A 15223-nucleotide genomic window follows, 5' to 3' on the forward strand; every position below is an offset into this window, starting at 1 on the left:
CCAAGATTGTGCCTTCAACAGCTCCAGTATCAATCACAAGCATCACAGAGAGCACATCTTTGAAACCAGGAACAGCAGTAACATACACTGGTGCTCCAACACAAACCCTAGGCACAGGATCCACTATTAGCCAAACGACAGAAATTCCCACAACAACAACCAAGATTGTGCCTTCAACAGCTCCAGTATCAATCACAAGCATCACAGAGAGCACATCTTTGAAACCAGGAACAGCAGTAACATACACTGGTGCTCCAACACAAACCCCAGGCACAGGATCCACTATTAGCCAAATGACAGAAATTCCCACAACAACCAAGATTGTGCCTTCAACAGCTCCTCTATCTGTGTCTTCAAGTGCATCTGTATCCTTTACACAAATCACGGAACAAACAATTCGTTCCACAAAACAGCCACAGATAACAACACAACCACAACTATCCATGCCCACTATAGAGCATACATCCATAGAGACTACAAAAACTTCAGCAGTGATAAGTCCTACCTTATCACCAAAAACCACAGCTGCAATAACACCATCACCAGAGACTCATATTACAAAATTAGCTACTACATCTGCTGCAAGTCTCAAAACAGAGCTCATTAAAACAACAGAGCTTATTAAATCACCATTCACTCCCAAACAGTCTACCAGTCAACAAGCAACATTCATTGTGATCACAGGTCCCACTGTCACAGAAACAAAACAACCAGGACCCCAAGTGGTTGTCACAACTACAGCTGTAACTATATCTGCCTGTGTCTGCATGTATCAGAATAATACTTTCCCTGCAGGCAAGTAGTATTTAAGTTTTCAAATACTTAAATAAGCTTTCAGAAACGTCTGCCTGCACACTTAAAAGCTTTTCATACTTTATTTGGTGACATTCTTCACTTTTTTCTAATGATTTTTTAAAATTCATTAAAATTATTCATGTTCAGGAATTGCATAATCTGTGGCTGTTTGCATATGTAATGTGCAAGTAAGCATATAGAAACTTTACGCAGAGATAAGGTTTTCACTATCTAATTTTTCCCACTTCTGTATCTAGGGTCCTTCATGTATAATGAATCTGATGGAGCAGGATGGTGCTTCACTGCATATTGTGATTCAGTGTGTCACGTTGACAAAAAGCCACAGCTATGTGCTGCAACTTCTATCCCACCTACTACACATTCTAGTACTACTACGTCTAGTACAACATTTAATCCCACACCCACACCTAACCCAGGCTGTGAATACCTTAATCCACCAAGAAAAGTAATTTTGAATACATTTTATTACATTTGATTTACACTTAAACTTTATGGTTTTTATTTCATTTAGAGGATCTGAACCTGCCGTGGCAGAATAAAAACAGTGATATTTTCAATACAGTTTTAAACATTGTATTTAAAATTTACTTTCTAAGTAAGTTGTTTATTTTGCTGATACAGATATTGATACAGATTGACATTGTAATATTATTTGTCATAATTAACAGAATGGAGAGTCATGGACTGAAAATTGTATGGTAGAAACATGCACAGATGGTTCAGTTCTAGGTCAGCCTGTGTGTGCTCATCCAAATCTCCCTGTACCAACCTGTCAGAATGGGTTTGCTCCAGTTAAAGTCAATGATTCAGACTGTTGCTTCCATTATGAATGTAAAAGTGAGTTTGGGCTTTATTCTGTTCATATTTCTCTCACTAACCAAATAGTGTGTACAGTACATTTTTAATTGGCAATTTGATACCCATCAAATGATTTCAATATTCTTTAAATATGAATACTTAGACTGCATGGTAACTCTGTTCTTTTTCAAAATGACAGGTAAATGCATGGGATGGGGAGATTCACATTTGACGTTTGATGGGCAGTATTATGCTTTCCAAGGAAACTGCACATACGTCTTGGTCCAGGAAATCATTAGGAAATACAATTTCAGTGTCCACATTAAGAATTCTTATTGTGACATTTCCCACAGTTTGGCCTGCCCTGAGAGTTTGATTATATACTATGAATCATATAAAATAAATCTGACACAGACAAGAAACCCAACTGTCAATAAAGTGAGTGGGTAGAGTTCTCAAATTGTTACAAATCCCTGACTGTAAATAAAATCCATAACATCCAAATTTGGATCATTATGCACATTAACCAAACATTCTTCATATATAGTCTAATTTTGTTTGTATGTTTATTTATTCCTTCATTCAACAAAGAAATATTTTGTACAGCCTTCTGTTAGCCATTTGGCCAATGGTCTTGTTAGAATGTTAAACCGTGTGATATAAAGATATTTTATTTGTCACAGGTATTTGTCAATGATGTAGAGATGATTCCAACTATCTCTAATAAAGACTTCACCATCACCACTTCTGGAATTGAGATAACTGTAGATATTCCTGCTATACAAGCTCAGATTAATTTCAGAGGAACATACTTTGAGATCAAACTGCCATTTTCCCTATTCTACAACAACACTGAAGGACTGTGTGGTAGGTGTACCTGCTTATCTGCACACACTATGTGCATTATTATAATAAAAGCTTTCCCAAGCTATTCTAATACTCTAGTAATGCTGCTGGTACTGGCAAGGAGCTTAGTAGTGTATACTGGATGATATGTTACTTTAAACACATCTTAAAATGTTGTCACATGAAAGGTTGTATAATGGAGCACCTTGTTTTTATTAATTAATTTTTCTTGAATAACTTTGAAAGGTGTTTATGACAACAACAAGAACAACGACTGCAGACTACCTAATGGACAAGTCCAATCATGTGAGACCGCTGCAGCTTCTTGGGAAGTGATGGGCAATATCCCTTGCCATCCTCCTCCTCCACCATCTCCCACAACCCCACCAACAACCACAACAAAACCCTGTGAAAATACAACCCAATCAGACATCTGCAACATCATCTATAGCAAGTAAGACACTGATAGAGATGGGGGAGGGGGGTTGGCTTTGGCTTTGAACCCCTCCTGAAATATTTCATGATGGTTCCAAATGTTTATATTTGCATTTACATCCAGTACAATATGTGTAAAGTAAAATGTTTTTTTGAACATGCAGTAAATGCAGTACAGTACAGTAATCTTTCAAAAAGTTCTAAAAGTCCCAGATGTCAAATGAAAGGGCCCCTTAGTTTGTTTACTCACATTTGATTAGCTAACAGATGCTTTGGTGATAGACAAGGCTTACCAATCAGAACCATGATTTTTGAATAGAAACTGAAAACAGCTACATTAGCAGTGAAAGTTCAGTCACATAAATGGAAAAAATCAAGAACATCAAACTAGTGATCAACCGATATGGGTTTTCTTATGGCCCATGTCGATGCCGATATTTGGATGGCAATAGTGGCCATAGAGTAAAGCCGGTATTTTCAATTTTTAATTTGAAAACGAATAAAATACTATAATAAAAATAATTTAAAAAACAATACACAAAACTAAAGAACCTAAACATTTATTTAGCACAGTCTGCTCTTCTTTGCTCTTTTTGCAGTTCACTTTAATAAAAAAAAACCACAAAACAAAATAAAATACAAATTTCAGTGCAATTAACATACACAAGTAGATAGCAGCATCACATTTGTACTCCTAGCAGCTTGTACCCTGTGCTTTCAGATGTCTACCTGTAAGTGGCACTGAAATGGACGCAAGGGGGCTCTCTACCAGCCATAATGACAGAGCTGCCCACAGCATTGCCTGTGTTCATTGTGTAAATATCAGCCTCTTGGGCTCATATTTCGGCCGATGCCAATTATCTAAAATTGCCAAAAATCATCCCAATTAATCGGCCAGCTGATATATTGGTCGATCACTACATCAGACTAGGAAGTAAAAACAAAAACAATGATACTGCCATAAAATAAGTGTTTTTCCTAATTAGTCATGTGGTCTTTAATGTGGTGAGATTGATTCACTGTATATCCTATCTTTAATTATGCTACAATTGTCTCCACTAGTGTCTAGTTCTGCACATATCGGTTTTATGTATCAGATTTTTTTTTCTTCAGATGTTTTTCCTTAATCTCTTTCCTCTAACCTTAACCTTACCTTAAAATTTTCATCTAACCTGTTCCTCTGACATGAATTCCTGGCTACAACAATAAACTAAGATATGTAGATATGCAGTATTCAAGACAGTTTCTGCTCAGTTTGATACATAATTTGAATAGGTTTAGGAAATGTACTGCCTACTAAAAATCTTTGGTTTGTTTGAGCAGTTTCTCTATAGTTCTCTATAGTTCCATTCCTCCATTTTGTTCTTTTTAAGGGGGTTTGAAAAGTGCCGTGAAGTATTTCCTGCAGACTATGTATATAAGGCATGTCAATTTGACACATGTCACATGGGGGAGGAAGCAGGCTGCTACAGCTTAGAGGCCTATGCTCGAATGTGTGCTGAACATTCTGTATGTGTGGACTGGAGAAACTCAACTAATGGACTATGTCGTAAGGAACCGAAAATAACAGTCATTAAATATTGCATTAATATATGGATGGACATTTTCATCAAGTTCTGATGTCTTTTTATAGCACACAGCTGCCCTGATCATAAAGTCTACAAGCCATGTGGACCAAAGGTTGAGAAAACCTGCAATTCAATGTAATGTTTAGATTATTATCAGATAATTATACTACAGTATTATTTTGGTCATTTGTCCTTTAGTTTCACTGTTGAAAAGTGCCATGTGTTTCTTTGTGATGAATTCAGGTACAATGAAAAGTTTGTGACATGTGAGTCTGAGTTTTGTAATGATAACTTCAGAGAAGGATGCTACTGCTCTGAAGGCACAGTCCTCTTTAACACTGAAACAAACCAATGCACAAATGTCTGTGGTAAGTACATACTATGAACATAATTGGTTTATTATGCAAAAAGACTCAAGACTCCTCAACCTTGTCAACTGTATTTTTTTTTCTGACTCTTAGGTTGTGTAGATTGTAATGGACAGCCCAGACAGGTAAGTCTGCCATGTGATTTATATTGTTTGGTAGGGTCAACACAATACTTCCCTCACACTAGGAACTGTTAGGCCTGTACAGTTTACGTCCCTGTCATATTGGTGACCTGCTGCAAGTGAGGAACTCAAAAAGCATTTTATTAGTTAAGAAAAAGATGTCTTCAGAGAAGCAGGCTTGGTAAAGTCTCTGGTGGATAATGACTACCTGTGCAAACCTCTGAATTTGGCAGCATGTGGGGATTAGAGTGAAGTAAATGTGTAAGTGATTATTCAATAAATGGATGATTCAGATCAGGGACATGAATGTGCTGTGATTGGTGCATGTGGTGCATGAGGGCTGGCTAGGTAGCACTGGGTTTGTATAGTATACAAATACATTTGCATTTTATGTATATAGTATTTTATACACTCTTATCATGCATTTCTCCTGCAGCCTGGAGATAAATGGAACATGAACTGTGAGGAATGCATATGCTCAATGGAGACCTTCAGTACAGTCTGTTCCCCTATTAGTTGTCCACCCTTAGAGTCCTGTGAGAAACCCGGCTATGAGATCCAGACAAAGAACTGCTGTCAGACCTGTGGTGAGTGATGATTGGTACAGCCTTGTAACAGTGCAAACTGTTTTGTTGTTTTCTTTATAATGCAGTAACAATGGGGTCATTGGTATAACAAAGTGTTGCATTACAATAGGGTTATTGGTATAACAAGGTATTGGCCAGCATGTACAAGACTTGAATATAAAGTTGTCAAGCCCGGTTCACACTACACGATTTTAGGCTGGTTTTTCAGAAACTGTGGTCGGAGGCAACACAGAAACTGTGGTCAGAGGCAAATCGGCGATCACTCGTCGCTCGCTCAGTCGTGTAGTGTGAACTGCTGAAAGACGCTCGCTGAGCCCTCGCCGACTGGTCGCCGACTCGTCGCAGACGACCGGCAGATATCTAGCATGTTTAATATCTAGTAGGGGTGGGCGGATCGATATTTATATCGATAGTATCGATACAAAGGTGAGGATCGGTATCGGATCGATACCATGGCGAAAATATCGATTCTTTTGCTGCAGTTTAGAGGTCTGCGCGGGACTACTTTTTTAATCCTGCTCCCGCTTGTTTTAATCCCGCTCCTGCCAAAAAATCGCTTGTTTTAATCCCGCACCCGCCCGCCACATACACATTTCTGTCGCCCCCGCCCGCAATCCTAATATGAATCGAATTAATTAGATTTAGTACTTGAAATTTTCTTATGTATTTATTAAAACAGCAATATAGCGATGGATCGCGCTGTCCCATTTCTTACCACAGTCCAAACACATGCCGTCAGTGACGTACACCAACACTTTCTGATATCAATCACAACAAGCCGATTTCCCTCTCCATTAATTACAATGGAATATGACTTCCATACATCAGACTTTCCTGTAGTTGGCTTAATTGTGGTGTATTCGCCTGTTTTAATTGAATTTTCCACAGCTGAAACTGGTTGACCGTCTACAGCAGGGGTCGGCAACCTATGGCACGCGTGCCACCATTGGCACGAGGCATAATCACTGGCACGCGACACGCTGGACCAGCATCATCAAAAATATATATGATTTAATATAAATTATTATATTAATGGATTATACTTTCACGAGTAAAAAGTATAGACACCTGTTACATTTCAAGTCGCCCCCCCCCCCCCCCCCCCCCAACAGTTTGGAAGTATCGGTATCGGTATCGGCGATACTGACCAGTATCGTATCGGTATCATACCGATACCAAAATTCTGAGTATCGCCCACCCCTAATATCTAGCCCAGTCGGCAACTGAGAGGCAGCAGCGTCTAGCTACAGCCAATGGGAACAGCGTCTAGCTACAGCCAATGGGAAGGCGGAGAGAGAACCGCGGCACCGCTGAAGATATCTCTGAAGAATGTAAAAAACTTTCACGAATACTTTCAAAACAGTAACCCAGCAAACACACAAAATCCTCACCTTTCTTACAACTTTACTACAACAATGTGTTTAAGTTATTGTGACAGCACTGGAGAAATAGTGCGATTGATTATATTTATGCTCACTTGGGACTATGGAGTGTTTAAACGGTAAAAAATAATAATAATAACGAAAATGTGGAGTACATGTACATTGTTTTTTTCTCTTCTACGTGGTGTTGCTGGTTCTCGCGAGAGTTTCATTTTCGTGTTCTCGCGTTTTTGGACGGCAGCCAGATGAGTCGGCGATTCCCCAGTTGTGTAATTCGTGAGCCCGCTTCGCCGATCAGTCATGTAGTGTGAAAGCCACAACAACTGAAAGACTCGCGATTACAGCACAACCAGTCGTGTAGTGCGAACAGCACGACTGAAAAGTCGTGTAGTGTGAACCTGGCTTTAGCTGTTTAACTGTCAGGGTCAGCTAAGAATGCTGTGCTAGTTAAAAAATCACTCCTAAAGGTCTTAAATGATCATTGTCTCAACTATAAATCCATGTAGTCAATGTATTTTGTTTGGATTAAAAAAAAACATTTGTTCTGTTAATGCTGTATACTTTTAAATCCATTTAGAAATTATTGTATGTTAGTTCATGATACTATGCCGTGAGGTAGGGAGGCCAGATGCCGAGGCAAGCATTCTTGAAACGCACTTCACATACACACTTGCACACTTATGCTTAGAAAACATACAATGTATATACTGAGCAACACTAATACACAGAGATCAAGACTCAACAAAGATGAGCATGGAATACAAGCAAGACACACATTAAAAACTTGACACATAAGTGTGTGACACATTAGGATATCGAAACGCATGAACACATACACACACAACCACACCCACAGGAAGTACATATAAGGACATGAACAGACGCAGACTATACATACACACACCCGAAGGGAGGAGTCCAGGCTGTACCATGACAGATACACTGTCAAATATTTTTAACAAAATCTTTAGACTAAATGTGGCATAATGGTGGTTAGGGAACTGGTCTTGTGACCAGAGGGTCGTGGGTTCAATTCCCAGACCTGAGGCCATGACTGAGGCCCCGTCCACACGACGCCGGAGATTTTTAAAAATTGAGGTTTTTGTCTCCATTGTAAAAAATATCTCCGTCCACACGATCAGCGTTTTCAAAAATATCTACATCCACACGACGCCGAAGATTTATAAAAACGGAGGTTTTTGTATCCGTTTTCAAAAATATCTACGTCCACACGACGCCGGAGATTTTTAAAAACGGAGGTTTTTGTCTCCGTTTTCAAAAATATCTCCATCCACACGGTTGCATATCAGCTGCGTATCCATGCTGAACAAACTGAGCGAATGTAAACAAAAAAAAAATGACATGCGCAGACTCACTATGTGACGTCAGCGATTTCCTAAACATGCGTTTTCCCCGTCCACACGAATACGCCGAGACCGGAGTTTTCAAAAGTCTCCACCTTGGAAGGCGTTTCCAAAAACCTCCGTTTTCGTGTGGACTGGAGGCTGAAACGGAGACTCCGGCGTCGTGTGGATGGGGCCTGAGGTGCCCCTGAGCAAGGCACTTAACCCTCAATTGCTCACTTGTATAAAAATGAGATTTTAAAAAAATGCAAGTCGCTCTGGATAAGGGCGTCTGCCAAATGCCGTAAATGTAAATGCATAAAAGAGCTGAATATGAATAACTTTGCTATTAGCAATTTTAGCAGTTTGTGCACAAGTAGTAACAACATACTCCTTTATTTGTTTAGAAGTCAAGTCTGTTTGTGTGGTGAGTGGCATAGAATACCAGGTGAGATTTGTTGCTTGTTATTATTTTATAGATTTTCTATATTTTGTTTATATTTTCCAAATCATGTAATCTGGTCTGGGAGTGTCACATTTGTTGCATGTTTTCAGCAACAGATCAGATCCATGTGTAATACGATCGGCGGTGTCCTCTTATCACCTGATCTATGTCAGGTCAAAACAGTAAACAGTTTGGTCTGAAATTTATACAGAATGTGTTTGTGCATATAAAATGAAGATGGAATATATCAAAAATGAAGATGGAAAATATCAGAGGAAGGGAGAATGTGCATATGCGTACACATGCATATTTTTCCAGATTAGAGATACAGTCATGGAAAAAGTGACTTGAATAGAAAGTAACAATAATCTACATGATGCTCTGTTCTATATCAATTTTACAGCCTGGAGATTCAGTTCCAGGAGGCCTCTGTGAGACTTGCTACTGTGGTTCCAAAAAGGACTCCGTTACAAACCTACATAGTGTAGAATGTTCTCCTGTGACCTGCAACACAACCTGTACTCAGGTAATAACATTAACATATGGTGTAAACAATGTTTATGGTTCTAGCTGACTTCTGACAGATTTATCCACTGATGAACTCCACCCCTTCCCTTCAAACCTGGACCCACCATTCAAACATCTGTCAAACGTTTGTGACTGCAAAAAGTAGTTTACTGGCAGATTTCTAATGTATTTGCCCCCCTTACTCTTTTTATTGAACAGCAGTAACATTAATACTAATGATACAAATAATACAAAAACATTACCTATTTTGCTTTTAAATGCATTTAAATATGTATGCATATTAACCATATGTATTAACCATGTATTGTGCAATAAAATAACATTACAATAACAATTTTGTTTTTATGTAGGGCTATTCATATAATGCTGTCCCAGGAAAATGTTGTGGAGAATGTGTACCACAGCACTGTGTTTACACAGGACCAAACAACACTATACAAACAATTGAGGTACAGTCAGCAGTTCAACTGGCATTATCCTGTACACATTTTTACAGACATTTCAACTTGGTCATTGTTTATTTGAGTTTCAAACTCTGTTTTTCCATCAGGTTGGACAGAGCTGGCACTCTTCCAATGAAAAGTGTGTGACCTATAACTGTACAAAAGTTAATAACATGTTTGTGTTGGTAAAAGTCCTCCCTGTTTGTCCTGAGTTTGATGAAGAACAGTGCATTCCTGTGAGTATATGTCCTGTGCTCACTTTTATCTAAATGCTAAATAAGATTATTTTCCCATGTGTATTTTTATTGCATTTGTTGCAATGTTGTTTTTTATTGCATTATTGTTAATATGCAATGTTAATAGTAATCAACAGATATAACGGTAGTAATAATAATGCTTCATGTATACCATTGTTTTGTCAAGGGTACCGAAACGACCACAGCAGATGGGTGCTGCAGTACTTGTAAGATGATGAACACGCTTTCTATGTTTCTCTCTCACCCGTTATTAATAATCATTGCTTAACTGAAACATTACAAATAGTTTTATTAACTGTAATCTTTCATTTTCTACTGTGTTTGTACTACAGTTACTACAGGAATTTTATCTTTTCAGTTATATTTGATAATAACAATAAAATCTAGGCAGTAAATAAAAAATAATAATGATTAATGACAATGTAATAACTTCATTCTGTTTGTCTGGTATCACAGTATCACCCTATAAGGCTATATCACATGTAGATTAGTCTAACTAATTAACAATGAACTAATCACAGTGGTTGCTCTAAAGTAATGTCTGACACAGATACACACACACACAGCATGTTTGAGTGTACCTATGTTTCTTCACTCAGGTGTGCAGCAAAAGTGCCGTACTCTGACGAACAACACCTATTTAGAGTCCAACAACTGTATCTCTGTTGGCCCTGTGGCAATAGCCTCCTGCTCTGGTGCCTGTGTCACCGGCTCCATGTGGGTGTCCTCACTTCTAGAAACACACACACGCATGCACACACGCACGCAAACACACACACCCACACAAACACACCAACATAGTTAAGGAACAGGTAAATATAGTAAAAGTCAATGAAGTTTGAAATGGGAGAATTAATACCTACTGTAACCAACTGTCATGCTGTGCATCATACACACACGCACAAAATCTGCCAGACTTTTTTTTTTTACATTTCCATCCCTCTCTCCATTCCTCTAATGGTCATGTCTCTTCTGCCTGTTCAGATACTCAATGGCGGCAAACGGCTACATGCACACTTGCTCATGCTGTCAGGAGCTGCGCACCAGCCAGAAGCAGGTGCAGATGCACTGTCCTGGAAAAGACAATATGACATACACTTATACTTTTGTTGAAGAGTGTGGCTGCAGTGTCACAGAGTGCAAAGATGAGCAGTGATAAAAAAATTATGTTTATGATTGTGACATGGCCGGTCTAAAATAACAAAGCTCCAGATGATAATGTCTGAATTAGTAAAACATGCATTGTAATGCAATAATAACAAAAAATAAATCATTTGGGGTACAGGATTCTATATTCCTGTCATCTAGCAACAATTCTAAAAACTTAAAGGATAAAAGCTCTTTAATCTGGATTATGATTAGGCTACATATTCTGTGTATTGTAATGCTACATTCTTTATAAACATGTAATTTCTTTTTAAGATTAATGATGAATAAAATTAATGAAATAGCAACAACAATGGTGTGTTCGGTTTTCTGATTATTACCACCATGTAAACATATATAGAATTATAGTATATATCCATCCATTCATATACATGCATGCACTTATTAAGAACACCATACTACTATTTTGGTTTGTCTAGAATAACTTAATGTTCCATAATATGGCATATTTGGTTTTGTATAAGCATATAAATGAATTATATACATCACTTTCAGATTTATCTTACTTTCTTAAAAACATTGAAATTTGTGTGTTAAACATATAAAACATTGTTAACTGGGGAAAAGGTTCCAGCAAGAGCAGTGGAACGTGAACCTTCACCATCTCTATCACACTTGAACATGTCTGACTTGAGCTGCACAGCGGCCTCCAGCAGGAACAAGGCGATGTCCTGGTGCAGGTCCTTGTCCTGGTCACTTTCACTGAGCAGCCCAGATAGCCAGCTTTTCATCAACTCCTCATCCTCACTGAGGAGATTATGGACTAGTTTCCCCTTTATGAACAACTCCATTCAAGTCAGAGGTGGAAAGCCAAAGAGAGAAAGAAAGAGTTGGAGTAGGGGAGCAGCATGGAAGGAAGGAGGGAGGAAGAGGGCAGAAAAAAGATGAGGAAAAGGACAGGGAAGAGCTGATATTGACACACAAATAAAAACAAACTATTAGAAACAATCTGTAACGTTCTGCGTGGCGCAGAGCATGGAGGCGGACACAAACGCTGAGAAGAGCGAGATTTATTCATGGGAATATCATACTCATCGTCACTTAACCAGTCCGGGTTCAACACGGGAGGGCAGTCTGAAAAACAAGCAAAGACGGGCATGACAAAACAGAAACACGTAACGAGCAATAATACAGACCAGGAAACACACGACGAGCAATAGAAAGAACGAAACATCCAAACAGTCAAAACAACCGACGAGGGACAAGGGACACTCAGGGACTATATATACACAGAACTTTAAACAGGGAACAGGTGAGGGCAATGACACGGGGGCGTGGTAACAAACGAGGAATCACGGAGACAAACGAGCAGGGCGGGACAAACAGGCAAGGAACACAGACACAAGGGAACCTGGAGTGACAGCTAAGGGAGGGGGCGAGGCCATACGTGACACAATCATTAAAGTTGTATTTATTCACATACAATATGAGGATGTGAAGTGCAGATTTTACAGATAGAGCAGGCACAAAATGCTAGGCTGTTATCAGTGGTTTTTTAGCAAGTATATTTAGCAAGTATTCCGATCCCTCTAGCTACTTTTATTAGGGGAGTATGTCACTTAGCGAATTTCAGCTAGTTTTAGGACAGCCAATAGTATGGAGATAAAAGTGTTGCAAACATTGAGAGCTTGAAGGACGTCATTTGAGAACTTGAAACAAAACTTGTATGCAACAAATAGACCAAGCAGAGGAGGATCCAACTGCAGAATAGCGCTGCCTTTATTGAATGAGAAACAGTTGCTCAAGGCAAACAACAAAAAACCCTAACAGTGGCATGGAACACAGCAGTGTTACTCACGCCGGGAGAGCAGAAGCCGGCAGGTTCAGGAGGGCTAGGCAGGGTAGGAGGTCTAGGAGGGAATCAGAGGTCAGAGCACGGCAAGACAATCAGGGAGAGAGAATGTTCGATATGCGGTATAGTCTGCAATACTTTGCAGTGTGATACATGCATTTAAATAGCAAGGGGAGAGGGTGTGGCAATGAGAGGCAGGTGCAGCCAATATCCCTGATACTGTTTCCAACACTACTTGTATTTGTAGCAATATTGATTAATTATGAATAATTATAAGGGGGCACCACCCTGAACTTTTCAGGGAAATATGTTTTTGATAACAGGAACAGATGAAATTAGTCCTTACCAAAGGTGCAGCGATATATTGATTGATTATTGGAATTCCCAAGTTGGCGGCGGCAGCTGTCCTACCATGGCGTCTATTCTCCTCACGAACGTCTGCTCCTTAGAAAACAAACTGGACTACTTCCGGATTCAGCGAACAACCCAGCGCGAGTTCAGAGACTGCTCTGAGTGAGCTGTATAATACTATCAGCACACTTCAGAACTCACACCCTGACAGACTGTTTATTGTTGCTGGAGACTTCAATCATAGTAACCTTAAGGCTCTGCTGCCCAACTTCCACCAGCACAGAAGGACTTTTCAACCCGGGGGGCTAACGTGCTGGATCTTGTTTACACAAACATCCCTGGAGCGTACAGAGAAGAGCCCCGCCCCCACTACGGCTACTCTGACCACATATCTGTTATGCTCATCCCAGCATACAGTCAGCTCATCAGACGTGCCAAATCAGAACAGAAGCAAGCGACAACCTGGCCTTCAGGAGCCATCTCTGCTCTTCAGGACTGTTTTGAGCGCACTGACTGGGACATGTTCAGAGAAGGTGCTACATCTGATGCCACAGAGTACACAGAGTCAGTGACTGGCTACATCAGCAAGTGCATTGATGATGTTACTGTCTCCAAAACCATCACAACACACCCCAACCAGAAGCCATGGATGACTCCAGAGGTGCGTAGGCTGCTGAGAACCCGGTACAAGGCCTTCAAGTCAGGGGACACGGCAGGCCTCAGAACAGCTAGAGCCAAGCTCTTCTAGGGTATCAGAGAGGCAAAGCACACTTACGCAAAGAAAATCCACGCCCACTTCCAGGATACTGCTGACACTCGGTGCATATGGCAGGGCATCCAGGCCATCACCAACTACAAGCCACCTGCCTGTAACAGTGATGCCTCCCTTCCAGATGCGCTGAACACCTATGCAAGGTTTGAAGCACAAAATCACACAATGGCAAGGAAGACCACATCTCCTCCAAACGACCAGGTACTATACCTGTCCTCAGCTGAATTGAGGAGAACTCCACTCAGAGTCAACCCACGAAAAGCCCCTGGAACAGACAATATACCTGGCAGAGTGCTCAGAGGATGTGCAGAAAAGCTCACAGATGTTCTCACAGACATTTTTAACATCTCTCTGAGCACTGGGGTCGTGCCAACGTGCTTCAAGACGTCCACCATCGTTCCTGTGCCGAAGAAGTCCAAAGTGACTTGCCTCAATGACTACCCTCCCATTGCACTTACTCCCATTATCATGAAGTGCCTTGAGAGGCTGGTCATGAGGCACATCAAAAACCAGCTCCTTCCTTCACTGGACCCACTACAATTCACGTAACATCCAAACCAATCAACAGGTGATGCCATCTCAACCACACTACACCTGGCTCTCACCCACCTGGACAACAAAGACTGTCACGTTCGAATGCTGTTCATCGACTTCAGTTCAGCATTCAACACCATCATCCCTCAGCATCTGACTGAAAAAATTGAGATTGCTGGGCCTGAACTCCTCTCTCTGCAACTGGGCTTCCTGGACTTCCAAATCTGTCCATTCAGGACTGGAAACAGCACCTCCAGCACCACCACACTGAGCACCGGTGCCCCCCAGGGCTGTGTGCTCAGCCCACTGCTGTTTACTTTGCTGACTCATGACTGTACTGCAAAGTACAGCTCAAACCACATCATCAAGATCAGCAAGAATGATGAGTCAGCATACAGGGGGGAGGTGCAGTGGCTAACAGACTGGTGCAGGACCAACAACCTATCCCTAAATGTGGATAAAACCAAAGAGATGGTTGTTGACTTCAGAAGAGCACCATGTAACCACCACCCACTGAACATCAACGGCTCTGCTGTGAAGAACACCAAGTTCCTCTGTGTCCCGTCGCAGAGAACCTCTCCTGATCCCTCAACACCAGCTCCATAACAAAGAAAGCCCAGCAGCGCCTCTACTTCCTGCGGAGACTAAGGAAAGCACACCTTCCGCCTC

General features: G+C 40.5%; 1 protein-coding gene across 1 annotated transcript; it reads left to right on the top strand.

The window, feature by feature from the left end:
• Positions 1 to 1132: 1132 nt before the first annotated feature.
• On the top strand, positions 1133 to 11316 carry LOC143492562 (intestinal mucin-like protein). Its single transcript, XM_076990908.1, has 17 exons — positions 1133 to 1261; positions 1485 to 1653; positions 1814 to 2052; positions 2298 to 2481; positions 2707 to 2914; positions 4269 to 4444; positions 4529 to 4598; positions 4707 to 4831; positions 4925 to 4956; positions 5390 to 5540; positions 8673 to 8713; positions 9114 to 9236; positions 9589 to 9687; positions 9789 to 9917; positions 10105 to 10144; positions 10538 to 10655; positions 10923 to 11316. The coding sequence occupies exons 2-17, from the start codon at positions 1512 to 1514 to the stop codon at positions 11092 to 11094; spliced, it is 2049 nt and encodes a 682-aa protein (XP_076847023.1). The 5' UTR covers positions 1133 to 1261; positions 1485 to 1511; the 3' UTR covers positions 11095 to 11316.
• The last annotated feature ends 3907 nt before the right edge of the window (positions 11317 to 15223 follow it).

The sequence above is a fragment of the Brachyhypopomus gauderio genome, unplaced genomic scaffold, assembly GCF_052324685.1.
Source record: "Brachyhypopomus gauderio isolate BG-103 unplaced genomic scaffold, BGAUD_0.2 sc79, whole genome shotgun sequence".
NCBI lineage: Eukaryota > Metazoa > Chordata > Actinopteri > Gymnotiformes > Hypopomidae > Brachyhypopomus > Brachyhypopomus gauderio.

Bases quoted from the DNA above. Each gene is read 5' to 3' on its own strand.
- LOC143492562 (XM_076990908.1), top strand. From the start codon at position 1,512: ATGGTAGAAACATGCACAGATGGTTCAGTTCTAGGTCAGCCTGTGTGT. The intron at 5,541-8,672 runs GTGAGTGATGAT...TTATTTGTTTAG, and splicing joins GAACTGCTGTCAGACCTGTG to AAGTCAAGTCTGTTTGTGTG. The intron at 10,145-10,537 runs GTAAGATGATGA...TTCTTCACTCAG, and splicing joins AGATGGGTGCTGCAGTACTT to GTGTGCAGCAAAAGTGCCGT.